A 24698-nucleotide genomic window follows, 5' to 3' on the forward strand; every position below is an offset into this window, starting at 1 on the left:
CAGGCTGGTCTTCAAACCTGTGAGCTCAGGCAATCCACTTGCCTTAGCCTCCCAGAGTGCTGGGATTACAGGTGTGAGCCACCACCACTGGCAAGATGTGGTTGATCTTGACCATGACTTTTTTGTCTAGCCCACCCATAGTCTCAGAGCTCTGGTTCCATGACTTCTCCCTGAACATCTTATCTTTCCACAGAAAACCTCTGGAGTTCCTACCTGACCAAGGGAGTGATTGTGGAGAGGAGTGGGATGTCCTCGGTGGGCCTGGCAGATGGCGCCCCTGTTGACATGGACCACCCCTATGTCTTCAGCGATATGACCTCCTACTTCACCCTGCTGGTTGGCATCTACTTCCCCTCAGTCACAGGTGAAGGGGAGCTCGGAGAGGGAGGACTCTGCCTGGGAGTGGATGGGGAGGTGAGAGTCATTGATCATGTTGGGAATGTCTTAGTCCAACAACCCCATGGTGTGGTGTAAGGAGGAGCCAACAATTCAGTTCCCATTGGACCAAAGAGGGAATTGAGGGCAGAAGATGCCAAGTTCCATGCCCAAGGTCTCAGACAAGTCAGCATGCTAGAGCTAGGTCCCGGGTCTCTGCCTCCGAGGCTGGTGTCTGTCCTTTGGCCTCCTGTGGCTCTGATGCCTGCTCTAGCTGCACTTCTGTTCACAGGGATCATGGCTGGTTCTAACCGCTCTGGGGATCTGCGGGATGCCCAGAAGTCAATCCCCACTGGCACCATCTTGGCCATTGCCACCACCTCTGCTGTCTGTATCCTGCACTTCTTGGCTGGGGCCAACCTTGGTGGGGGAGAACTGAAGGGAGGGTACCTGAAGTTGCTGCCTTCCTGGCTGGTTCAGGAGGGGAAGAGAGGAGAGGGGCTCCAACTTGGGGGGTTTTCCTTCATTCTCTATTGCAGATATCAGCTCTGTTGTCCTGTTTGGGGCCTGCATTGAGGGGGTTGTCCTGCGGGACAAGTAAGTAAGAGCTTTAAGGTTGATCCTGTTTTGGGGTGAGGGGTGGGCACAGGAGGCTGAGTTCTGGGTGATAGACCCAGCGAGAGGAGTGAGGGTCCGATGGGAAGGTGGCCATGGGAATTGCTTACAAAGCCGCCTTCTTATTTTTTATTTCATCTTTCTCCGGTCACTCCACTTCAAGGAGCATGAATGGTGTCTCATTTCCTTTAGGATAATACTTTCCTTTTCTTTTCTTTAAAATGGATTAATTCATTAATTCATCTAATATTTACTGAAGGTTTTTGTGTTGGTCACTGTCTGTAGTTCTGGAGCGAGCAAAGATAAATAATGCATGGTTTTTGTCCTGAAAGAGTTCTTTGGGGGTGGTGACCATACCGGCAAACAGAATTTGAATGCAGAGTCGTAGGGGTGGTCCGACAGGAAAGCCCAGTGGCGTGGCATGCAGAGAAGGCTGCTATCCAGCCTTCAGGGGTCTTCCCAGGGAAGTCTTTCAAGGGCAGGGAAGACTACAAATGTCTCCTACATGTCTCATTTGTCCTTCCCACTGACAATGTTGTGTAGAGTTTGGGTGACTGGAGGAAGAAAGGTATTCGGGGCAGTGGGAACAGCATGAACAAGTGTGGAGGGGAGAAACAGCTGTGCTGCACGTGTATGTATGTGTGAGTGCACATGTGCGCATGTATGTGTGAGTGCACATGTGCGCATGTATGTGTGCACGAACATGGGTGCCTGCGTGTGTGAGTGTCCACGTGCACAAGTGCATATACATGTGTCTGCATGCATGCCTGTGGCTGTAAGTGCCACAGTGCTCCTGGAGCATTCACTTCTGGAGCCCACACAGCCAGCAGGGTAAAGCAGGGGGACCTGTCACAAAGCCACTTTGCACTGACATCGCCAGGTTTCTGTAAGGGAATGGAATGAGGGACGTGAGGCTGGGAAGTAGGCCAGAATCAGGCCGGGAGGTCTAGTTTTCAGTACCAAGAAATCGGAGCTTTATGTATCTTAAAAAACAAACAAACAAATGGGAAACACTGCAGAGTTTTAAGCAGAGGCATGACCGGGCCAAATGGACAATTTGCATCTCTGGCACTTTTAGCTTTAAGGCAGTTTAATGTCCAGTGTCCATTCTTCTCATTTTATTTAGCCACAGACCACCTGCACAATTATCAGGGATCCAGCAGCCCATCCTCTGGAGCCTGTCATCTGATTCCTGGAGCACAACTCTAGGAACAGGCGTCTCTCTTCCTATTGAGGCAGCATCTTCCATTTTAAGACAGTGTCATTGTTAGAAAATCCATTCCTTTGATTTTCACACCAACACCACCCAATGAGACCAGCATCCCCATTTTTCAGATAGACACACTGAGGCTCTAACAGGCTGAGTCCAGAATGGCATAAGGTCGACAATTGACCATTTGCGACAATCACATCAGTACTGTGTTCTAGGCATGGTGCTAAGCCTTTCACATGTCTTATCTCCTTTTTTCCTCTCACCAGTCATATAAGATAGGCTTATATGTTTATTTTTTTGGAGATAGCAGTGTTACTCAGTTGCTTAGGCTGGAGTGTAGAGGCGCAATCATAGTTCTCTGCAGCTTCAAACTGCTGGGCTCAAGCAATCTTCCCACCTCAGCCTCCTGAGGAGTGGAGACTATAGGCACAGGCCACCAGAATCTGCTCTTATTTATTTATTTATTTTTATTGAGACACAGTCTTGCTATGTCACCCTTGGTAGTGTGCTATGGCATCATAGCTCACAGCAACCCCTGACTCTTGGGCTTAAGTAATTCTCTTGCCTCAGCCTCCCAAGTAGCTGGGACTACAGGTGCCCACCACAACACCCAGCTTTTTTTTTTTTTTTTTTTTTGGTAGAGACGGGGTCTCACTCTGGCTCAGGCTGGGCTCAAACTTCTGAGCTCAGGGCAATCCACCTGCCTCGGTCTCCCAGAGTGCTAGGATTACAGGAGTGAGCCACCACATTTTAAGTTTTTTTATAGAAAGAGGGTCTTTCTGTGTTGTCCAGGCTGGTCTCAAGCTCCTGGCCTCAAGAAATCCTCCAATTTCAGCCTCCCAAAGTACTTAGACAACAGGAATGTGCCACCACATCTGTCTAATTTAAAATATTTCATGGAGAATGAGGTCTTCCTATGTTGCCCAGGCTGGTCTTGAACTCTTGGTTTCAAGCCATTCTCCCTTCCTGGCTTCTCAAAGTGCTGGGATTATAGGCATGAGCCACTGTGCCCAGCCTATGATTAGTTTCTAATGATCTTGTTTTACAGCTGAGGAAACTGAGGCTCAGAGAGATTAAATGACTTGCCCAAGGCCACACACACAGGAAGTGCCCAGGAAATGTGGGGCTCTGTCTCACCCTTGTGGAGGCTAATCCTGTGGTTGGCATATAGTTGTCCTGCAGTTGATGTGGGGAGATCCGCCCCGGGAATCTCTAAGCTGTTGCTCAGCCAGCATCTCCTGTCCCCTTGCTGCATCATTCCAGGTTCGGAGAAGCAGTGAATGGTAACCTGGTGGTGGGCACACTGGCCTGGCCCTCTCCCTGGGTCATTGTCATCGGATCCTTCTTTTCCACCTGCGGGGCTGGGCTGCAGAGTCTCACGGGGGCCCCACGCCTGCTGCAGGCCATCTCGCGGGATGGCATTGTGCCCTTCCTGCAGGTCAGTGTGGGGAGAACAGCCTGGAAGCCCCATAGCCTTCCTTCCCCCTCTGCCTAGCCAGGTCACTGCCCAGAGAGGCTGCACAGTGAACCAGGGCCACTAAGAAGAATGGGTGTGTCTTACCTGCCACCCTTGGCACAGGGGGCCGGTGCCCCACTCCCTGAGCTACCTGGTGCCATCTTTTTGGGCATTATCTGCTCCTAGAGAAAAAACAAATAGCCTTCTTTTGGCTCTGCGGTTGGTCAGAGACTCAGGGAGCCAGGCAAAGGGCAAGAAAAGGGTAGCTCTCTCCATGGTGCTTAAAAAAAAATAAGATTTATGGAGCACCAGGTCATGGCCGCTTACTGCCCCCTTGACAGCTCCTCTCCCATCTGGCCCACTGGAGCTTCTTTCCCCTCCGGGGATCATTTGAACTTCCTTGCACTGGGGTACCAATGTCAGGGTGGGCGAGTCACAGCAAAATCCTGCTGTCCCTTTGGATTGCCTAGAGGACGACAAACAACATGCTCTCCCTTCCTCATTGGTTATAGAATCCCTGCCTCTGCTCCCCTGGTCCCCAAGACTGGGGGAGGGGGGCAAGAAGTCCTTAAGGTCTCAGTGTGCCATGCTGGTTGCTCTGTTCCCAGGTCTTTGGCCACGGCAAAGCCAACGGCGAACCAACCTGGGCTCTGCTCCTGACTGCCTGCATCTGCGAGATTGGCATTCTCATTGCCTCCCTCGACGAGGTCGCCCCCATTCTCTCCATGTATGTGCCTGCTGTCTTGCCCTCCCTGTCAGCTCAGTGGGCTTCTCTACCTAGACCCCTCAGCTGTGACCCATGACACCCCACCCAAATGCTTTCATAACCCCAGCAAGTTCCCCACTGGCCACAGAAACCCACTCTTTGTTATTCAGGGATTCATCCCCTCATGTATTAGCATGTGTTGTAGGGGACTCGGCTCTAAACTCCATCCTTTTTTTTATTTTGAGACAGAGTCTCACTATGTCAGCCTCGGGAGAATGCTGTGGCATCACAGCTCACAGCAACCTCAAACTCTTGGGCTTAAGTGATTCTCTTGCCTCAGCCTCCCAAGTAGCTGGGACTACAGGCACCTGCCACAATGCCCAGCTATTTTTTGTTGTAGTTGTCATTGTTGATTAGCTGGCCCGGGCCAGGTTCAAACCTGCCAACTTTGGTGTATGTGGCTGGCGCCGAGCCTCTAAACTCCATCCTAACCACCAGAGCATGACTCGGCCACCTCCCCGGTTTCTTTCCCACACCCCATTCTTTCCATATGCCTCATTTCTGTTTCTCCTCCCCTTAACATCTCTGTCCCCCCTGGGACCTTCCTCTGTTCTAGGTTCTTCCTGATGTGCTACATGTTTGTGAACCTGGCCTGTGCTGTGCAGACGCTGCTGAGGACACCCAACTGGAGGCCACGTTTTCGATATTACCACTGGTGGGTGCCCTATCCCCCACATCCCCACTGACCCATTGGCTGGCTTCCACCCCAATCCCCACCTCACTTCAGCCCATCCCCTCTGGGTATACAGAGCCCAAACTTAAACAGGGAAGCCCGTCTCCTCCAGCTTTTATTGTTGACTCTGATGATCAAGGGCCTGGAGGGAGTCTCCTTGCATTCTAGATAACAATATAACATCATCATAAGCTGTCTCAGCTGTAATCCCTCCCTTGCCCGTGATGTCCAGCATCTCACAACATAGCATGGAGGTTAGAAGTCAGCCTGGCCTGAGTTCAAGTTATGCCTTTGTACTTCCTAGCTGGGAGCTCTGGGGCTGTTAATGTAGTTTCTCAGGACCTCACTTTCCTCAGCTATGAATGGCACAGTAGCTGCACCTGCCTTGTGGGCTTCTTGTGAGCCTTGCAGTGCATAGAAGGTGCTCATTTCATGAAGGCTGTTCTCATCATTTTAACTTATGGTCTATGATAGGCCCCCAGGGGCAGAAAGGGAAGGGATTATCCTGCTTGTTCTACAAAAAAGGAAACTGAGGCTCAAACAGGGGAAGGGACTGGCCCAAGGCACTCAGCAAGACTATGGCATACCTGGACCATAGTCTTAGTCAGGGAGCTGCCTGACTCCCCATCTTGATGCCCCTGCTTTGCTGGGGGCCTCTTCCTAGGAGGACCTGTTTCCAACTCCCCCAGAGACTCCTGCCCCATAGCGCATCCAGACAGGCTTGTCGGCAGGGTCCAAGGCACAGAGATGGGGTAGTGTGCTGATTCAGGAATTGGACAGGGAATGGGTGGTGGCCTGTATGTGACTGCTCATTCTTCTGGAAGGTCTGATATCCCCATGGTCCACGTGGAGGTGATGTGTGGCCTCATCCACACTTGGGCCTTTCCAGGCCGTTCTCCATTTCACTCTTGCTGTCCAAGCCTATTTCCTGTGACAGCCCTGCCAGACTCAAAGGCTGGGTCTTCTTACTTGTCTAGGACCCTCTCCTTCCTGGGCATGAGCCTCTGCCTGGCTCTCATGTTCATCTGCTCCTGGTACTACGCGCTGGTGGCCATGCTCATTGCTGGCCTCATCTATAAATATATTGAGTACCGTGGGTAAGTGCAGGGTTCTGGGAAAGGGACCATTTTATGGGGGGGGAGAGGTAAGGCAGGGTAGGTGGTGGGGATGGTGGGGTGGGACGAAGCAAAGAGTGGGAGATGATGGTGCTGGAGTGGAGGGCAAGGGTGATGTGGATTGGGGAAAGGCTTCGAGAACTGGACAGGAGTGGTGAGAGAATGGATTGAGAAGCCATGTTCCAAGGCTTGACTGAGACTGAACGAGTTGGCAGGAGTGACATGCATGTCCTTTCTGAGCCTGAGCTAGACAGTTCCACCCTGGGGCAGCTGGGACAGAGTGGACAATTCTCCTTATTGCTTGCCTCTCCTGACCCCCTTTCTGACCCCAGGGCAGAGAAAGAGTGGGGCGATGGGATCCGAGGCCTGTCTCTCAGCGCTGCTCGATACGCCCTCTTACGCCTGGAGGAGGGGCCTCCACACACCAAGAACTGGAGGTAATTGGGGTGAGGGCCTGAGCCAGTGGGGACCAGGGGGCCTTGCCCGGACCCATCCACAGACTTTGTGTTGCTGGGTGGCCCCTAATGCACAGCCTTGTCCTCCCCTCCCACCTGGAACACAGGGCTGAGCTGAGTTCCAGACATTTGTTCTCCAAAGGACACCTACCACATCAACCTCCTGATCATCTATTCATTTGTTAATTCATTTATTCCTTCACTTGTTCAAACTATTTATGAATGTGTGGCAAGCCCCCTCCTGTCTTTGGAGACGTGGTTCTTCTCACAGTTCTGTGGAGAAGGCACGTGCCACACATCATCACATATGGTAGCATTTGTTCTGGGAGAATTATTCCCTTTGAGACGTACAGGGGCTTTTAGGCACCTCTAGATTGATGACAATTCCTCCATTTTATTCACATGGAAATCAGGGGCCAGACTGGGTTTCAGAGGTCATGGAATCTCCTGCCTCTCAGCGCGAGGTGCTTCTTAATTGTGTGCTTAGCTCCCTCACCTCCATCTCCCTGAGTTTCAGTTTGCCAAAAGTAAAGCCTGGGACTCTGAACAATGCCTAGGGCATTGTTGGCTTGTCTCTGCTGGTGCCTGCTAAACTGGGGCTTCCAGAGACTGGGACTTGGCATTATTTACCTGTGAACTCTCAAGTGCTTAGCGCAGGGTCTGGCCCAGAGTAGGTGTTTAGAGAATTCTATTAAATCACTGGTTGGCTAAATGGGATGGCTAAATGAGGAAATGAATAGATGGATAGACACGTGGATAGATAAGTGCTTATATGTTTGAGGGGATAGTTGGGAAAATAGATGTAGGTGTGAATGGCTAGTGGGTAGGTGGATGCATGGATAATTGAGGCAATACTGCATGAACAGCTAAGTTAATATGAGTGTGAGTAGATAAATAAAGGACAAAATACGTGGTTGAATGGGTAGATGAGAGAGAGGAATGGAGAGGTGATTGGTGGACGGATGGATATGTCAGGAGATGGTTGAAGAGGCTGTTATTCAAGGAAATGGATGGATGGTTATTTAGATGAATGGGTGGGTGATGCGGTGACAGATGGATGGGAGCATAGAGGACAGATGGTTAGGTGAGTTGGCCATGGGTGGATGGTTGGGTAGGTGGCAGACAGTCATGTGACCCTGCACCCTCTTCAGGCCCCAGCTGCTGGTGCTAGTGCGTGTGGACCAAGATCAGAATGTGGTACACCCCCAGCTGCTCTCACTGACCTCCCAGCTCAAGGCAGGGAAGGGCCTGACTATTGTGGGTTCTGTCCTCGAGGGCACCTTTCTGGAAAACCATCCCCAGGCCCAGCGGGCAGAGGAGGTGAGCAGAGGCCCTGGTGGGGTGTGGGGAAGGCCAGACAGTCTCTATCACTTTGCTCTTTCCTTCCTTACCACCTTTGGGATCAAAGGGGGTGCAGACTTTTCTGTCCTCAGAGGAGCCCAAGGGCTCAGGGACTGAACAAAAAAACCCATCAGAACAAGAAGGGCCTGTTTTATGGATTAGGAAATTGTGGCTTAGAGAAGTCAAGACCGAAAACCAAGATTCAAATTAAGGCCATTTGAATCCTACTCCAGATTTCTTCCTGCCAAAGTGTAATTCTTTCTAAATGTTTTCACAACCATGGACTCTTAATTCTTACACTGTTGGAGTTGACAGGGTGAGCGTCCACATTTGGCAGGGGAAGGAACTGAGGCCCAGAAGGGGGCAACATCTTGCTGTGATCACAAAGCCCACTGGAAGCACAGGATCTGAACCTGGGTCCCTGCTCTGTGTCACCTGCCCTTGTCTCTGTCCACTAGTCCATGCCCACAGAGCAGCAGACAGAGCCAGGGTGGGCTGGGGAGCCAGTGTCTGTAACAAGTGCACTAAGAGGTGTTTGGAACCCAATGGTAGTAGTGGTGGAGGCAGTAGGTTTGTCTGAGATCCAGGCCTTTCTCCCCTCAGGGCTATGGCTAGGAGTGGAGAGAGGAAAAAGGAGCCCAAGGGAGGTGAGGTGAGACAGGGAGGGGCACCCCTGATGGCTTGTGACAGTTGCTGTTTCTGCCTCACTGGGCCGTTCACACCAATCTGTCAGGGCCCAGAGCTGGAGGCCTCCACTGGTCGGTTCAGTTCAACATGCAGTGGCTGAGAATGTGCTATGTAACCGGCGCTGGGTGAGGCACAGGGGAGATGTTTAAGACCACATCTCAGCCCTCAAGGTGCTCGCAGCCTGGTAGGGAAAAGTACACACAGAGAAGGCTCTCTGAGCCCTCAGGTGTTGATAAGTACTGTGGTACAGTCAGTCACATCCAAATCAACGTGTTGGGTATTTGTAGTCTGCCAGGAGGGAGACTAACTGTGCACCACGCTGTATTGGTTCTCTTTGTTCCTAAATGTGGCTGTCATGACCTCCAACTTGACAGAGCAGAAAACCAAGACTTGGTGTGCTCGTACCTCAGTGGTAAGGGCACTGGCCACATACACTGAAGCAGCCAGGTTCGAACCCAGCCCGGGTCAGCTAAATAAAAATGACAACTGCAACAACAACAACAAAATAGCTGGGCACTGTGGCAGGCACCTGTAGTCCCAGCTATTTGGGAGGCTGAGGCAAAAGAATCGCATAAGCCCAAGAGTTGGAGGTTGCTGTGAGCTGTGATGTCACAGCACTTTACTAAGGGCAATGTAGTGAGATTCTGTCTCAAAAAAAAAAAAAGAAAAAAAAGAAAAGAAAACCAAGACCTGTAGAGTTTAATGACTTACCAAGATCACACAGCCAGAAGTGGCAGATAGGAATGGAACTTCTGTGTATTTGGCATTGGGCTGTGGTTAAGGGCGTGGGGGTTGGAGTAAGACTCTCGAGACTTGAATCCTCACAGTAACTTTAGCTTTGTGTCCTTAAGCAAGTTTTGATTTCTCCAAGCCTCAATTTCCTCATCTATAAAATAGGAAGAATAAGAACACTTCCCTCGAAATACAGATTAAATGTTCATTTTAAATGATTATCATTATGCTACTTAAAAAATTGTTAAAACAAATTGTCTGAGAAACCAGAGAAACCCAGTTGAATTCAGCCCGGGACAGGGGTGGTATCTGAGGAAGGTGACATTTGAGTTGGACCAGGCAGGGTGCATAGCTCAGGGTGGGGCGGAGAGCATGCCACTGTGGGAGACCATTGTGGGAAGTGTGGGGTCAGGTCGTGAAGAACCTGGATTGATCAACAAGGAATTGGGCACAAAAATGAAACCGTGCAGAGCTCTGGTGCCAGAAACTGACATGGTCGGTCAGAGCTGAGCTTCGTGAAGATTGGGATGGAAGGAGGGGAGAGACAGGAGGCAGGGAGGCCGCAAGGGGCCCAGCCAGGGCCAGGGAGGCCTGAAGCCAGTGCTGATCTGACTGCACATCCTCCTACCCCAGTCTATCCGGCGTCTGATGGAGGCAGAGAAGGTCAAGGGCTTCTGCCAAGTGGTGATCTCCTCCAACCTGCGTGACGGGGTGTCCCATCTGATCCAGTCTGGGGGCCTGGGAGGTCTGCAGCACAACACCGTGCTTGTTGGCTGGCCCCGCAACTGGAGGCAGAAGGAAGACCATCAGACGTGGAGGAACTTCATCGGTAATGCTGTGGGAGGCTGGGCGGTGGAGGGCTGGGGCGGGGCTTCCCAAGCACAGCAGCCATGTGTGGATTCAGCATACGCAGGTGACAGCAGTCAGTGCTGGCCATGTGCCAGCCACTGTGCTAGGCGCTGGGAACCCAGCTGCGGATGGATGAGACAGTCTTGGCTGCACAGGGGGTAGGGGACCTGGGGGTGGGGGCTGGGGGAAGGCAGTGCAGGGCAGTGGGAACAGCTACAGCTTTGAAGTTGCAGAGGCCGGGAGGGGGAGTCAGCATCTCCGCTCTGGTTCTTTCCAGCTGTGCGATTTGCCCTCTCTGAGCATCAGATTCCTCGGTAATCCTTGTTAATAGTAATGTTATAACTAACATTTGTTGAATGAGCTGAGTGCCAACAGGTTGAGGCTTTCTTTTTTTTTTTGTGAGGCAGGGCCTCAAGCTGTTCCCCTGGGTAGAGTGCCGTGGCATCTTAGCTCACAGCAACCTCCAACTCCTGGGCTCAAGCGAGTTTCCTGCCTCCGCCTCCCAAGTAGCTGAGACGACAGGCGCCTGCCACAACGCCTGGCTACTTTTTTTTTTTTTTTTTTTTGGTTGCAGCCATCATTGTTGTTTGGCCGGCCGGGGCTGGATTCAAGCCGGCCACCTTAGGTGTATGTGGCTGGTGCCTTAGCCGCTTGAGCCACAGGCGCCAAGCCGAGGCTTTCTTATTCTCTCATTCATCCTATGAGGCCTACGTGTCCTTATCTCCATTCTCTTGTGAGACTGAGGCAAAGAGAGATTAAGAATTTTGCTTCAGGTCACAAACCAGAGGCTGCACTGTTAACTCCAAGCTATTCTGTCTCCTTCGTAGGTAGATCATGGTTACAAAGTGTTGGGAAGAGTCAGTGAGGTTGTGCATGGTGGGTTCTTAATAATCAGAAAGGACAGGCAGTGTTATTGCCATTTATCAGATGGGGAAACTGAGTCCCAGAGAGGTTGAGGGCTTTTCCCTATCCTCAAACCAAATATGTGTTGAGGTCCAGGTAGATGCTGGTTTTCTCACTACTCAGCCCAAGGCCAAAGCCAGGTGGGGTGGATTGGAGTGCTGGGTCCTAGGAGCCCCTGTGGCTGTGGCCGTGTGTCCAGGGAGACCAAATCACTATTTCCCCCCTCTGGCCTTCTCCTTGGCCTCCTCCAGAGCTGGTCCGGGAAACCACAGCTGGCCACCTGGCCCTGTTGGTCACCAAGAACGTCTCCATGTTTCCTGGGAACCCGGAGCGCTTCTCTGAGGGCAGCATTGATGTCTGGTGGATTGTGCATGACGGGGGCATGCTCATGCTGCTGCCCTTCCTGCTGCGGCACCACAAGGTGAGTGTGCACATGTGAGCGTGTGTGTGCATGTGTACATGCATTTATACACGTGCTCATGGGAGCACCCAGGTAAGGCTCGTGGGTGCTGGCCAGGGCCACCTTCCATGTCCTTCCTGTGAGCTTCTGGGAAAGGCATCTGATAACCTCCTTCATTCTACAGGTGCATTGCTGTAAGGAACAGCAGTGCTAGACCCAAGCAAGTGATTTCAGGGGACCCTCAGACCCAAGCAGGGAGCTTTTGAAGGGCCTGGCCCCTGAGATAGAAGATTTCAGGCCCACATGACTATGTGGGAAGTGGGTGGGAAGGGTGAGGGGACAGGATGTGTTGGCCTGGCTCTCCTCACTGCGTCTGGGCTGGACCTTCCTGGATCACTTCCATCCCTTGTAGGTCTGGCGGAAGTGCAAGATGCGCATCTTCACCGTGGCCCAGATAGATGACAACAGCATTCAGATGAAAAAGGACCTGACCACATTTCTATACCACTTACGTATCACTGCAGAGGTCGAGGTGGTGGAGATGGTGAGTCCCCAGGAGATACTCCTGGAGTCACACTCAGATCTCATTCCTCTTGGCTTCAGCACCAAATAGAACAACCCCAGCATCTATCAGCTTCTGATGCCAGATCCCTTTCCTCATATCCACCTGTTAGCCTTTGACATCAGCGTTCATCCATCCATCCTTCTCTCCTTCATAAGAATAGCCGTGTCTAACCATGCTCTCAGATATGACAGGTGCTGTTCTATATAGTATATAATATATATATGTATATATGTATGTATTTCTTAGAAATGGGGTCTTTTTATGTTGCCCAGGATGGCCTCAAAATCCTGTGCTTAAGTGATTCTCCTGCTTTAGCTTCCTGAATAGCTAGGACTATAGGTGTGTGTCACTGTGCCTGATTGGTACACATGAGATAGATACAATTATCAGCATTTCCATTTTATGGATTGGAAAATTGAGGAACAGAAAGGTTAGGTACAGTCATGTTCTGCTGAGTGATGGGGATGAATTCTGAGAAGTGCGTAGTTAGGCAATTTTGTCGTTACCGGAGCACTGTGGAGTGCAGTTACATAAACGGAGATGGTGTAGCCTCCTACACCCTGGGGCTGTGTGGTGTAGCCTGTTGGTCTGGGGCTACAAACCTGTACAGAATGGTACTGTACTGAACGCTGTAGATAATTGTAACACAATGGTATTTGCGTATCTAAATGTATCTAACCATAGAAAATTTACAGTAAAAATATACTATTCTAATTTTATGGGACTACTGTTGTGTATGCAATCTATTGTTGGCCAAACGTCATTTGCAGCATATGAGTGTAATTTGCCCAATATTGTAAGTGGCAGAGCCAGGATTCAAACCCAGGGAGGTTGGCTCTGGAGCCTTTGCTCCCAGCAATGCTACTCTACAACCTCTTGTCCATCCATGCTCAGTTTATTTATCCATCCATCATCCCGTGTATTCGTTAATCTATGTATTACTGATGTGTTCATTCACTCACGTATCCATTCATTCATCCCTTTGCTCCTTTTTCCGCTTCTTCGCCTTTCCTATTCACCTAGATAATTAATTAATCCATTCACTATTAGTTCATCCATTCACATGCCTGGTCCTGTGCTGGGCTGAGGAGTCAATGAGCTGCCTGCTTTCCAGAGTGTGGCTCTCTCTGCTCTATCCTTACCTCCCACAACCCTTGATGAAATTCATTCTGTTGGGGGAAGGGAAGCCCTAGCCTGGCAGGTGGAAGGGGGATCTGCTCCCCTTCCCCGAGCTCAGAACTTACGCTTTCTTCGTTTGCCCCTCTCACTCTGTCTGCCACAGCATGAAAGTGACATCTCAGCTTACACCTATGAGAAAACACTGGTGATGGAGCAGCGCTCCCAGATCCTCAAACAGATGCATCTAACCAAGAATGAGCGGGAGCGGGAGGTGAGGCTGCCCTGGCTGGGTTCTGGAGAGCCTCAAGCTGCTGCCAGTGCTGGGTCTGCACAGTTTTGGGATGGCCCCGTGCTGACTCCTGGCCACTGACACTGCCCCCTTCACTCTCATCACCCTGATTCTCCCCAGTCATCCCCCCTGATACTGGTCTCCCTGCAGTGGGGGTACACACTGCCACTGCACCCACCAAACCTCCCAGCCAGGATCCAAAGAGACCTTAGCATGGGTGACATATCTTCCCCTCTGTATGTGACTTCTGGGGCTTGAAGGAGAATAATGGGAGCTAAATACAAATGGCTCATGAGTCCTTGGTGGCATGGGATGTCAGTGTGGGGGACAAGAGGGCTTATAAAAGACTCTCAGAGAGTGGGTAACAGAGTTACCAATGGATATAACCAGTAGGGGACAGTTAGGGGCAAATCTCCTAGGGTGTGATGGATGGGTTCTCAGGAGTAATGGTGTTGAGCCCCCTGTGGTATATGGGTGTAAAATCTCCCAGGTGTGGGTAATGTGGGACCACTGGTCCCCTGGAATAGAGATGAAAGATCCATTCCGGGATGGAGTCCTTGGAGAAATGAGTGGTGGAACTCCAGGCTGGGGGGGAAGAACTCCTGGAGGTGGGTGACAGGTTGCTTGGGGAAGGGGTGCAAGAGCCTATAGGTAAGGGTGAAAGAACCATGGGTTACGAGCCTGCCCTGGATAGATAACATACTTCTCAGAATGTGGTTGGTATATGGTCAGGGGAATGAACTGGGGAGAATGGATCCTCCAAGGATGGGCGTTATCGAAGAGTGATTGTGAAATTTGTAAGACATGGCACATGTGCATGGTCCAGCCAGAATTGAAATTGGACCGTAGTGCTAAGACAGAGCCTTGCTGTGCCAAGTGTTAATCTTTTGGTTGCTGAATGGTGGGGAGATCTGGGGTTCTAGGGGTTCTTGGGGTTCCCCACCAAGCTTGTTTTGTTCAATATTTGTTCTGGACAGAAGAGCTGGGATGGCCAGGTCAGTGGTGTAGTACCTTTCTCATCTCCAACTATTGTAATATTTTAGCAACTGGTACAGTTCCAGAAAGTGCGCATCCTGGCCGAATGTCAGCCCTGGTGGTAGCTTTTTGCAGGGCACGGGTGGTGACTCCCAGCAGTGCTGGTGCTAACTTGTGTCACTTCCTAGATCCAGAGTATCACAGATGAGTCACGAGGCTCAATTCGGAGAAAGAACCCAGCCAACACTCGGCTCCGCCTCAACGTCCCAGAAGAGACAGCTGGTGACAGTGAGGAGAAACCAGAGGAAGAGGTGTGCAGCTGAGGTGGTTTGGCCCTAGCCAGTGAGAGCAGACCCTTGGTCTCCAAAGGAGTCACCTTCTATCCCTTCATTCATCTGTCAGGTGCAGCTGATCCATGACCAGAGTGCTCCCAGCTGCCCCAGCAGCTCACCATCCCCGGGGGAAGAACCTGAGGGGGAGGGCGAGACAGATCCTGAGAAAGTGCATCTCACCTGGACCAAGGACAAGTCGGTGGCAGAGAAGAATAAAGGCCCTAGTCCTGTCTCCTCTGAAGGCATCAAGGACTTCTTCAGCATGAAGCCGTACGGGACTGGGGGCTAAGGGCTGTGGGCTGGGGTGAGCTGAAAGCAACAAGGCTGTGCCCCATGGCAGAGCAAGTGGCAGAAGGTGTCCTGGTCTGGCAGTCTGCAGACCCAGCTCACACATTTTCTTGCTTTCCCCATCTGAAACATGGGGCCTTGGGCCTGATTGCCAAGGGTCAGTATTCTCAGGTGCAGGCAGTGGAAAGGTGAAGGATGTGGGGACTAGGGGGACAGGACCAATAATGGTGGCACAAGTCCTCAGCCTCTTCCTCTCTTTTGACCCCTCTTTCTTTCTCTCTTTGCTTTTCTTGTGTTTCCTGAAGGGAATGGGAGAACTTGTAAGTGCTTCAGCATTTTTTCCCTCTCTCTCCTAGGTTGTTGCCCAGGGTCCCTGCCCTCCTCACTCTATCATGACACCCAATTCGTGCCCTTAACCTCTGGGGTCTTCCACTAGCCCAGCTTAGAGAGGTCTGGGGTTGGTGGTCTCCAGCTTGCTAGGACCGGGCTCCACCCAGTAGCCCGGTTCTGGCTGGGAGGGCGACTGGATACCGTTCTTCCCTCCCCGGGCTCACGCTCTCTGCCCCTCCCACCTCCCGCAGGAACCAGTCCAACGTGCGGCGCATGCACACTGCCGTGCGGCTGAACGAGGTCATTGTGCAGAAATCCCGGGACGCCAAGCTTGTTTTGCTCAACATGCCTGGGCCTCCCCGCAACCGCAATGGAGACGAAAACTGTATCCTGGACTTACAAGTTGAGGGGACATGGGAGGTGGACGTCAGGAAACTTGGGTCCTAGCCCTGACGTGGAAGAGCTGAGCCCTTCCTGCTTCCGGATTAGCACCTCGGACAGGGACGCAGGTGCAAGCGTTCCCTGGCGGCCAAGCATGAGCCAGTTTCATGGGAGGGAAGGGCACCGGGTCTTTCTCCTTGACCGGCTCTCAGACATGGAATTCCTGGAGGTCCTAACAGAGCACCTGGACCGGGTGATGCTGGTCCGCGGCGGCGGCCGCGAGGTCATCACCATCTACTCCTGAGAGCCAGGACCAGCCCCGTGGCCCTGGAGCCCTCGCCACGCCACCCCTCCCCCCCGCCACCGTCACCGTTTACATACAGACCCTGTGCCCGCGCCCTGGCCCCTTACCCCGCTGCCTGAAGCCGGAGGCCACGCCTGTCGTCGGGGCTAACTCGGAGAGGGCGCCCCCCTGTGCGCAAACCAGAGCCCCCTAGAGCCCCATTGGCTCATGGGTCTGCGCTGCCCTTTTTCTAAGCCTGGCCTCGTCCGGTCGGAGGAGACGCTGCAATAAAGGTCGGGAGGAGGCGCGGAGGGCAGAGGAGCTGGGGCCTCGAGGACCCCCAGGTAGTCCACGCTGCCCCTTTTCCCCTCCCCACGCCCCGCTGTGGCCCCCGATCTGCGCTCCTCCGGCGCTGCTCTCCCGCTCCCGGCGCGGGGTGGGAAGGGTGCGCTCTCCGCCTCTGCCGCCCCTTCTCCCCGAGCCACGGGGCGCGCGCCGGCCGAGCCTATACATAGTGTACAGGAGACATCGAGTGTATTTTTAACGTCCCCATATTTATGTGACTAGAAGCGCATCAGACTTCTCACCACTGTCGAGCTCTCCCGCTGGGGGTACCCCGGAGAGTTGGAGGCCTCGGGGAGCTAGGTTTTCCTTGACGTCTGAGAGTTTGAGAGCAGAAGTGTTTTAGGCCCACGCGGGGGTCGTGGTCCTAGTCCCTCGACATCTCCGCCCTGCTCTCGCCCTATCCGCACGCCCTTGGCTTCCCACCCTTCCCTCCAGTTCTTTTTGGAGAGGAGGCGAGACGTGTTCAACTTTTCCCGGATTCGCCTCCCAGCGGATGTGAGCTTCCACAGCGGCTGCAGAGACGCGCGCAACCTCTTCTCGGCTCTTATGCAAGTTGGGGCCAGGATAGGGGAGGGGCGCTTCTCAAGGGGAAGACACCGAGAGAGGCCCGCGCCCCACCGAGGAAGCCCCGTCCCGGTGCCTTCGCTGGGGAGCAGGCGTCTCTCCTCAGTCGGCTTGTCGCCTGCTCCCCTTATCCCATGGCTCCTCGCCAAAGACTGAAATCGTGGAGCTGGAGGGCTCTCCTCCCCAGACTTTCCTCCCTGGGACAGGTGAAGGAGGAGGCGGAGCGCCACCCCTGATGTTCCCACCCCCAGGGAGGCAGCTTGTCCCGGCGACGCAGCCGCCTGCTCTGTGCTGTAGGTCTGGCCTGGCTGCCTAGCAGCGGCATCTTGCTCTGTTTCCCAGGCACCTGGCGTGGGGGAGGGCTGGAGTCGTCACGCGCTTTGTTCTTAGCGCCTCTCTGCCCTCTAACTAGGGTCCAAAGGCCTTTGACTTTCCCAACTCCAGTCTTTGGCGCTTCAGCTCCAACCGCCTGGTCTGAGGCGCCCTCTGTCCTTAAAGCGCGTTGGCCGGGTTTCCTTTCCCCAGGGTATGCTACTAAAGGGGACAGGCAGGCACTGCATGCTCGTTCCAGCACCCTCTGGGACTGGGTACAGTACCTCCAGCCCAAGGGCCCTGACCTAGGCACCTAGTTAGATACATCTTGCCCACTTCCTAGAGCTGGGGCCACCGAGTACCTGACCTCACCACCTCCTTTCCTTTAAGCCCACGGCAGAGAGCTGGAGCCATCCTATTCAGGGTCAGGATGAGGGTAGGTCTGGCAGTCTGTCGGTTAGGCCAAGGCCCCTCTGATATTTAATCAGGGGCCTAAGTAGATTCTTTTATGTACCATTCAGAAAGTTAGAGGTGTTAGACACCAGCTCCCTGTATCCTTCAGAAGACTGACCTCTGAGAACCACAGCTGGGTCCCTTCTTCTGGGGGGGCCTGAAGATTGCTGGGCTGAAGTTGTGGGCTACATAGGAGAAAGGGGCTGTATCAACATCAATTAGGGAACCAAAGTTGCACTATCTGGGCCCAGTCTGGTTGGCAAGAGCAAAGTTTCCGTTGATGAAAAAAAATCCCGAGTTTTCTGTGCTACATGTGCAATATTTGTTATGAATGTTATCACAAGTCATTCATCAAATTATCTTTATAATCACTGTAGCTAGATGTTTCATGTCCATTCAAGTGACTTTTATTCTGAGTGCAATATTTCAATAGCCTTGTAGTGCTAACTAGTGTTGCTTTTGTTTTAGATGATCTATGTGCAGGGCAATGCAATGAAGTTGAAAACCCTTGTAAATAGGAGAGGTTGCAAACCAAATCAAGAGTATTTATTACTATTATTACTATTATTAGGCCTGCCTTTAATTTTCAGTGTGTTTCAGTATTCCGCATCCTGCCTCAGTACTGATCTTGTGTTCTTTGTGCCAATATGAAAAGGAGAGGGTTGGTTCTTTCCTTTATTGTTGAATGCTCCCATTTAATGCTTTATGGCTTTTACTGTATTAATTTTTTAGACTCCCGTCTGCACAAAATGCAATAAAAATAATTTTATTATACCCTTCATGGCCTGAGGTGTGCTGTTTGGACACTCCAGGGGCCCTCCAAGAGAACCCCACGCTCTTAATGATAAAACACTGACCTTCACTGACAAAACTGGGCTGATGCTTCCCGTCTGGTCTACTGACATCTCTGGGGCCCTGGCCTGGAGGACACTGCACTAACATCTGGCAGGCACTTACTGGTGTCAGGCTGCACTGACTTTCCCCATGAGGTAGTGAGCACATACTAGGTGAGGCACACTCAGTGCCACTGGCACTTTGGCCCTTAACCTCCTGAGGTCCTATGTTACACACTTCATCATAGTCACCCCAAGTTTATCAAATGCTCTTCAAGGCTCCTTCAGGTTCTGTGACTACAGATTCCGCCAACTGCCTGCCCAATAGGTAGAACAGAGGGTGGCAACTGAGAAAAATGTAAAAACTGGAGTGTCCTCTGTCCCCATCAACCAGAAACGGCCTCCTCATAGCCTTTTCTTTCCTAGAATGAGGACAAGCCTGCTGACACAATGAATGACTACCAGAAGCAGGATGTTGAACACAGCAGTGTAATTAGCCAGTGGGCTTTTGCTCTGAAGCGTTATTAAAAGCTTCTAAGTAGATGAGCCATGTACACACAGAAGGTAGGGTTAAAACAGGTTTTGAGGTCTGACAGTACATAGAGGACAAAGGAGGGCATACTGGAGTCCTCACAGCAGGGCCCCTTACAATGTGACCCTCGGAAAGAGTGCTCTGAAAAAAGGTGATGGAGACATTCACACTCAAGAAAGATGAACACAGCTTTAACTTTTTCATTTTAATTAAAAAGTAATCATTTCATCTTATTAACAACACAAGAGTTCCAAAGAGGGAAAACAAAACACTATATAACACAACAGGTTGGAACATAAAATGCTGCCATTTGGGGACTTTGAGTTTTGAAACCATTGTTTGCTCAGCAACTGTCAGGGACTCAGCTTAAGTTGCTGCCCTTCCTCACCCCTGCTGGGGCCCTCCAGACTGTGATCCTCAGGGCTCCAATGAGCACACTGCCTAGGGAGAGGGCAGCTTTCTGTGGCTCCACCTTGAGCAACAAACATCCAGGAGCCCTTCCTTTTAACTTCACTCTGGCTCAAAAGTTATGAACAGCCGTCTGTCTCGACAACATGTCCAGCTACTGGAAGTCTGACATCAAAATGGTTCCTACCTCCTGCTGCTCAGAAAACAGAATAAGTCTAGATGAAAATAAGAGCCTAGTTTTTTGAGCCAAATGCTCAAAACAAATCATTGAAGAAATGGATGTTCACGGCCAGAGTTTCAGAACCGACTCTGAAAGTGCCGCTGGAGAGGGGGATGCTGACAGAAATGGTGAGGGGGAAGAGTGGTGGGGCCCAGATTCACAGTTTGGGTTAAACTGCTGCTGACTGGAGCTGTTCAGTCCATTGGCGATCCTCCAACAAAAAGGAAAAAAAAAAGAAAAACAAAAAACCATCTTGACTCAGGCAGAAAAGTTCCTTCTTTTGTGGCTTCTGTGGCAAGTCCTCAGCAATCCAGAGTAGCTGGTTTGTGAAACTTTCAGGAGACCCCCAAACGTGTGGGTTGGGGTTTTAATGATGCAGCTCCTGCCAACGCCCGTTTGCTCCTCTACAACTCTAGGCACGGACTGTGGGAAGGAGCCAGGGCTCTGGTTGACATGTGTAAGGCTGGAAAGACTTGGGAGGTTCAAAGTGAGCAAAGGTGGTGCCCACTGACATGACAAATGCCATTCCAAACTCAGCCAGTTGGGCCTGGCTTCCTCCTTTCCTCTCCCAAATTCAGCAGACAGAAGGACCAGAGAAATCTCACCAAATATAAACTGAGCCCAGACACTTGTACTGCCCAAGTGACCCCAGAGATTTATTTTCTACAGAAAACCAAAAAACAAAACCAAAAATAGATACAGCCCCAAATGCACTATAAACTGACTTTGTAAGGAATAAACAACACGGCCTTGAGCAGGAGAGCAGGTGGTAGAAACTTATGACATTCGACGTAGACCTGGAGAGCGCAAAGAACATCCTCCAAACAACTCTTATTTAGAACGCAGTAAGTGGGAGGAGGCCAAGGGATGAGGGTACTAGGGACAGTTGAAAGATTTAGCCTCAGTAATGCCTCTGGTAAGATCCCATGGGGGCCTGGGGCCGTCCCACCTGTGCTGTGGTCTGGCTAACCAGGTGGGAAAGAGCAGGGCCACTCTGGATCAGGGTGTCCAGAGCCTTCTGTACACTTGGATTGTCAAAGTTGATACTTGTGGAAGACACAGGCCTCTGGCTACCCATGTTGCTAGCAGGTGCCAGGCGACTGGAAGGCTGGCCAAAGAGCCCTTGCGAAGGAGCCCCAGGCCTGGGGCCCATGTTCCGAGCAGATCCTGCCTGTCCCAAAATGTTTGGAGGCTGATTGCCAGAGGCTTGTGATCTTTGCTGAGGCTGGTTGTTTGCTGCTGTGGAAAAATTCTGGTTCTGGGTGCTTCCGGCAGCAATTGAGGGGGATGCAGAGCTGCTATTGGCCGCAACCGTGCCACTATTGAAGAGGCTGAGGATTTTGGCCTGAAGCTCTTGTTGGGAGGTGGGGGGTGCAGCTGGAGTGGGTGTAGCAGAGGGGAGCACTTGTCCGCTCTGGAGCGGTTGGGGGCTTGGCTGTGTCTTCAGCGAGGCACCCGAGGTCGCCCCGAGTGGTTGGCGGGAAATCGGGCCTGGAAGACAGAAGAGGGAGGTATCTGGTTGAAAGTACCCCCAAGGGCAGGAGGCCTAGCAGCCAAAGGAAGAACAACAATCACTGAATCACATCAATCACATAGTACACAGACAATATCAATTTCCCAAAGGGGCCACTTCTTGGTATGTGCTATTTACAGAAAATAGCTTAGTTTTCTCAGAGAGCTGCTATAAAACAAACATATAAACAAAAAGGGGCAGCCATCTTTGTTACCAGGGAGCCAGCAATACTGGTCCATCCACCACCACAATAACTATAGGGACCAGAATTCAGTACCCAAATCTTAAGTTGTCATTATTACTGTATCAGCATGGAAACCCATGGGAGAACTCATGGGATGGACTCATTTCCTTTACCCACCCCCAAAATCCTTGGGTCTGCCACCCTCCCAACAGAGCCTGGGGATTAGAGAAATGCAGAGTCAGAACTTCACCTCGGCCCTGCCACGTAGCTCACCAGGCAGAGAGTCGATGCTGCTCCTCATAAGCCGCTCCTTCCGCTCTCGAAGGTAGTTGATGATCTTGTCAGTCTCTTCGGCAGTGAGGTACCTGTTGTCTGCCAGCAGGTTAATGAGGCTCTGGATGGCTGGAGGGTGGCCCCCACGCACGCCCTCCTCAGGGCCTCCTCGTTCTCTTTCCTGTAGGATGGCTTCATCTGCCATCTTGGCTGCCTGTCTGGCAATCTCCTCACGTTCCTTCTCCCGACACTCATTCTTGTAGCGTTCATAATTTCTGGCCACCAGCACCATGGCATCTGCCTGGGGCATGTTGCGATGCTCTGTAGGAGGGAATGACAAGTTATTTTCTTCTATGACATATCTGAGTGTCCACCTGCTGCACTCGGGCAAGCCTTTCCTAACCTCAAATCAGCAAGAAAACCATTTTGGTGACAAAAAGCCCTGGCACTGGGAGTGAGATAGGAAACGAGGTGAAGGGTAGGAAGGAAGGTGAATGGGTATCATTGGTGGGGATATGCTCCTTTGCATACAGCTGGTTCTTTGGGGGGTATTCTAGATCACAGACTTGTAGTAAAAACCGAAGAAACATGACAGCCTCCCACAGATTCAAACAGATCATGTGGGGAATAGCCCAGGAGGCAGGACCAGCAGCAGGAGGCCAACAAGCTCCTCTGGAAAGCTGGCTCTCCACTGTGCTCAGGACAGAGCTGTTTTTTAATTCATCAGTTCAAAAGTCATGGATTAAGATCAAATTGTGACCCTAAATAACTTCCTCCCCATTGCCCAAGGGCAACATGGTTTACAGGGTGATCAGAAGATTCTTCAGAACTTTATATAAATGGCCTTACATATCTTTTTTTTTTGGAGACAGATCCTCAAGCTATCCTCCTGGGTAGAGTGCTCTGACATCATAGCTCACAGCAACCTCTAACTCCTGGGCTCAAGCAAGTCTCCTGCCTCAGCCTCCCAAGTAGCTGAGACCACAGGCGCCCGTCACGCCTGGCTATTTTTTGGTTGCAGCCGTCACTGTTGTTTGGTGGGCCTGGATTTGAACCCGCCACCTGAGGTATATGTGGCTGGAGCCTTAGCCACTTGAGCCACAGGCGCCAAGCTGACCTTACATATCTTAAGGACTATTCCCCCCCTTTTTTTGAGACAGAGCCTCACTTTTTCAACCTCAGTAGAGTGCTGTGGGGTCGTAGCTCACAACAACCTCAAACTCTTGGGCTCAAGTGATGCTCTTGCCTTAGTTTTTCATTTTTAGTAGAGACGGGGTCTCCCTCATGTTCAGGCTAATCTCAAACTCCTGAGCTGAAGTGATCGGCCTGCCTTGACCTCCCAGAGTGCTAAGATTATAGGAGTGAGCCACCGTGCTCGGCCTTAAGGATTATTCTCAACAGAGATAATGCCCCATTGGAATCCTTACGCATTCTATGGTTATGGGGGTAACTGGTCAGGCAAATAGAGATTTGGCGTACAGTGGGAACAAGGGAAAGTCTGCGGTGGAAAAGTGATGACCATGGCATCAGCTGGCAGAGTCTCAACCCTCTGGGCTTAGAGTAGTAACAGCTACTTCAGGGAAGGACTTGAAGAATACATTCCTAGGCCTCTTCTCTGCATAACCCCTGCTCACTTCTCCAGCACAATTACAAGTAATATCCTATTCTCTGTCCCCCATGAGAAAGTTGGGTGAGGCCAGGTATGGTGTCTGACATCTGTAATCTTAGCACTCTGGGAAGGTGAGGCGAGTGGATTGCTTGAGCTTAGGAGTTCGAGATTAGCCTGAGCAATAGCAAGATCCCGTCTCTACTAAAAACAGAAAAACTAACTGGGTGTTGTGGTGGGTACCTACAGTTCCAGATACTCAGAAGAATGAAGCAAGAGGATCACTTGAACCCCAGAGTGTGAGGTTGCTGTGGGCTTCCACAACGCCATGGCACTCTACCTGGGGCAACAGAGACTCAGTCTCAAAAAAAAAAAAAGCAAACCAAATTTGTATTTTTACTTATAAAAAGGAGATGCTGTGGGTGGTGACTGTGACCCAAGGAGTAGGGCCCCGGCCAAAAACTGCCAAAAAAAAAAAAAAAAAAAGAGAGAGAGAGAGAGATGCTGTCAGGTAAAAATGATAACAAAACCCCGTTCTCCATAGATAATGCAAACAGTCATAGTTATGTGGTCAATGGACAAGGAGCAAGCATTTAATGTCTTTAGCTCCAGTCCTTTGTTTATTTATTACATACTACTCCTGAAATGGCTGGTGGACATTTGGCAACACTAAGTATATGTAATGGCCAAGTATAGCATTATAGGTAACAGGCTCAGAGTGTGCCATCTACTGAGAGAACAAATGAATGATTGTACAAGTCTACTCCAGTGGACTTAGAGAAGGGCCCTACCTTGTCTGAGCTGAGATATATGAGTCATCTGCCCCCAAATCAGCTTCTTATTAGGAGTTAAAAGACTAAAAATGAACTAGTAACTACTTTGGGGATTCTGACCCACTTAAGCCTCTGTACCTTGTGGGGTTCCAAACATGATGTTGACTGTACAAGAGCGGTGAATCTGGTGTTGCTGGGTGATGACAATAGCAAAAGGAGACCCTCCTCTGCTAACATCTTCCAAGGCTTGTGACAGTGACACCTCTGTGTTGAGGAAGATCAAGTCCACTACCATGCCTAGGTCTCGTACCTTCCGCCCCACAGATTCAGCATAATCTCTGTAAAAAACCAGACAGGACTCAGATGAGCACTTCCTAACTCCAAATATGTACACTAGTGCGTCTTAGCCAGCTATGTGTGTTCCTATGGAAAACTCAAATCCTAGCTCACTTTTGGTGCTCTCCTCAGGCTCTGAGGATCCTAGACCAATTCCCTTTCTTTACACTGGCTCAGAATGGTTGTGATTTGCCTGAAGTCACA

At 51.2% G+C, this 24698-nt stretch overlaps 2 protein-coding genes across 7 annotated transcripts in view; one reads left to right on the top strand and one right to left on the bottom strand.

Annotated features, from left to right (window-relative positions):
- Window positions 1-16603, top strand: part of SLC12A5 (solute carrier family 12 member 5) — a 38709-nt gene extending 22106 nt beyond the window's left edge. The window contains exons 9-26 of one of the 2 annotated variants that reach the window (XM_003787666.2): window positions 194-364; window positions 668-766; window positions 915-972; window positions 3467-3641; window positions 4268-4386; window positions 4982-5080; window positions 6076-6195; window positions 6546-6650; window positions 7820-7988; window positions 10062-10257; window positions 11432-11601; window positions 11993-12124; window positions 13428-13535; window positions 14717-14839; window positions 14931-15130; window positions 15454-15468; window positions 15730-15863; window positions 16072-16260. In XM_003787666.2, the coding sequence (XP_003787714.1) occupies window positions 194-364; window positions 668-766; window positions 915-972; window positions 3467-3641; window positions 4268-4386; window positions 4982-5080; window positions 6076-6195; window positions 6546-6650; window positions 7820-7988; window positions 10062-10257; window positions 11432-11601; window positions 11993-12124; window positions 13428-13535; window positions 14717-14839; window positions 14931-15130; window positions 15454-15468; window positions 15730-15863; window positions 16072-16163 (2285 nt within the window). In that variant the 3' untranslated portion in view covers window positions 16164-16260. Of the gene's footprint in view, window positions 1-193; window positions 365-667; window positions 767-914; window positions 973-3466; window positions 3642-4267; window positions 4387-4981; window positions 5081-6075; window positions 6196-6545; window positions 6651-7819; window positions 7989-10061; window positions 10258-11431; window positions 11602-11992; window positions 12125-13427; window positions 13536-14716; window positions 14840-14930; window positions 15131-15453; window positions 15469-15729; window positions 15864-16071 lie in introns of both variants that reach the window. The other variant, XM_003787665.2, reaches the window with a different exon arrangement.
- Window positions 16604-19390: 2787 nt separating this feature from the next.
- The window catches only part of NCOA5 (nuclear receptor coactivator 5), a 34057-nt gene continuing 28749 nt past the window's right edge, over window positions 19391-24698 (bottom strand). For 2 of the 5 annotated variants that reach the window (XM_003787667.3, XM_023511910.1), the window contains 3 exons: window positions 24297-24496; window positions 21780-22100; window positions 19391-21300 (listed from right to left, as the gene is read on the bottom strand). In XM_003787667.3, coding sequence (XP_003787715.1) covers window positions 20711-21300; window positions 21780-22100; window positions 24297-24496 — 1111 coding nt within the window. In that variant the 3' untranslated portion in view covers window positions 19391-20710. Of the gene's footprint in view, window positions 21301-21756; window positions 22101-24296; window positions 24497-24698 lie in introns of all 5 variants that reach the window. The other 3 variants (XM_023511912.1, XM_023511911.1, XM_023511913.1) reach the window with 2 other exon arrangements.

This window comes from Otolemur garnettii, unplaced genomic scaffold (genome assembly GCF_000181295.1).
Source record: "Otolemur garnettii isolate 467f Iridium unplaced genomic scaffold, OtoGar3 scaffold00023, whole genome shotgun sequence".
Taxonomy (NCBI): Eukaryota; Metazoa; Chordata; class Mammalia; order Primates; family Galagidae; genus Otolemur; species Otolemur garnettii.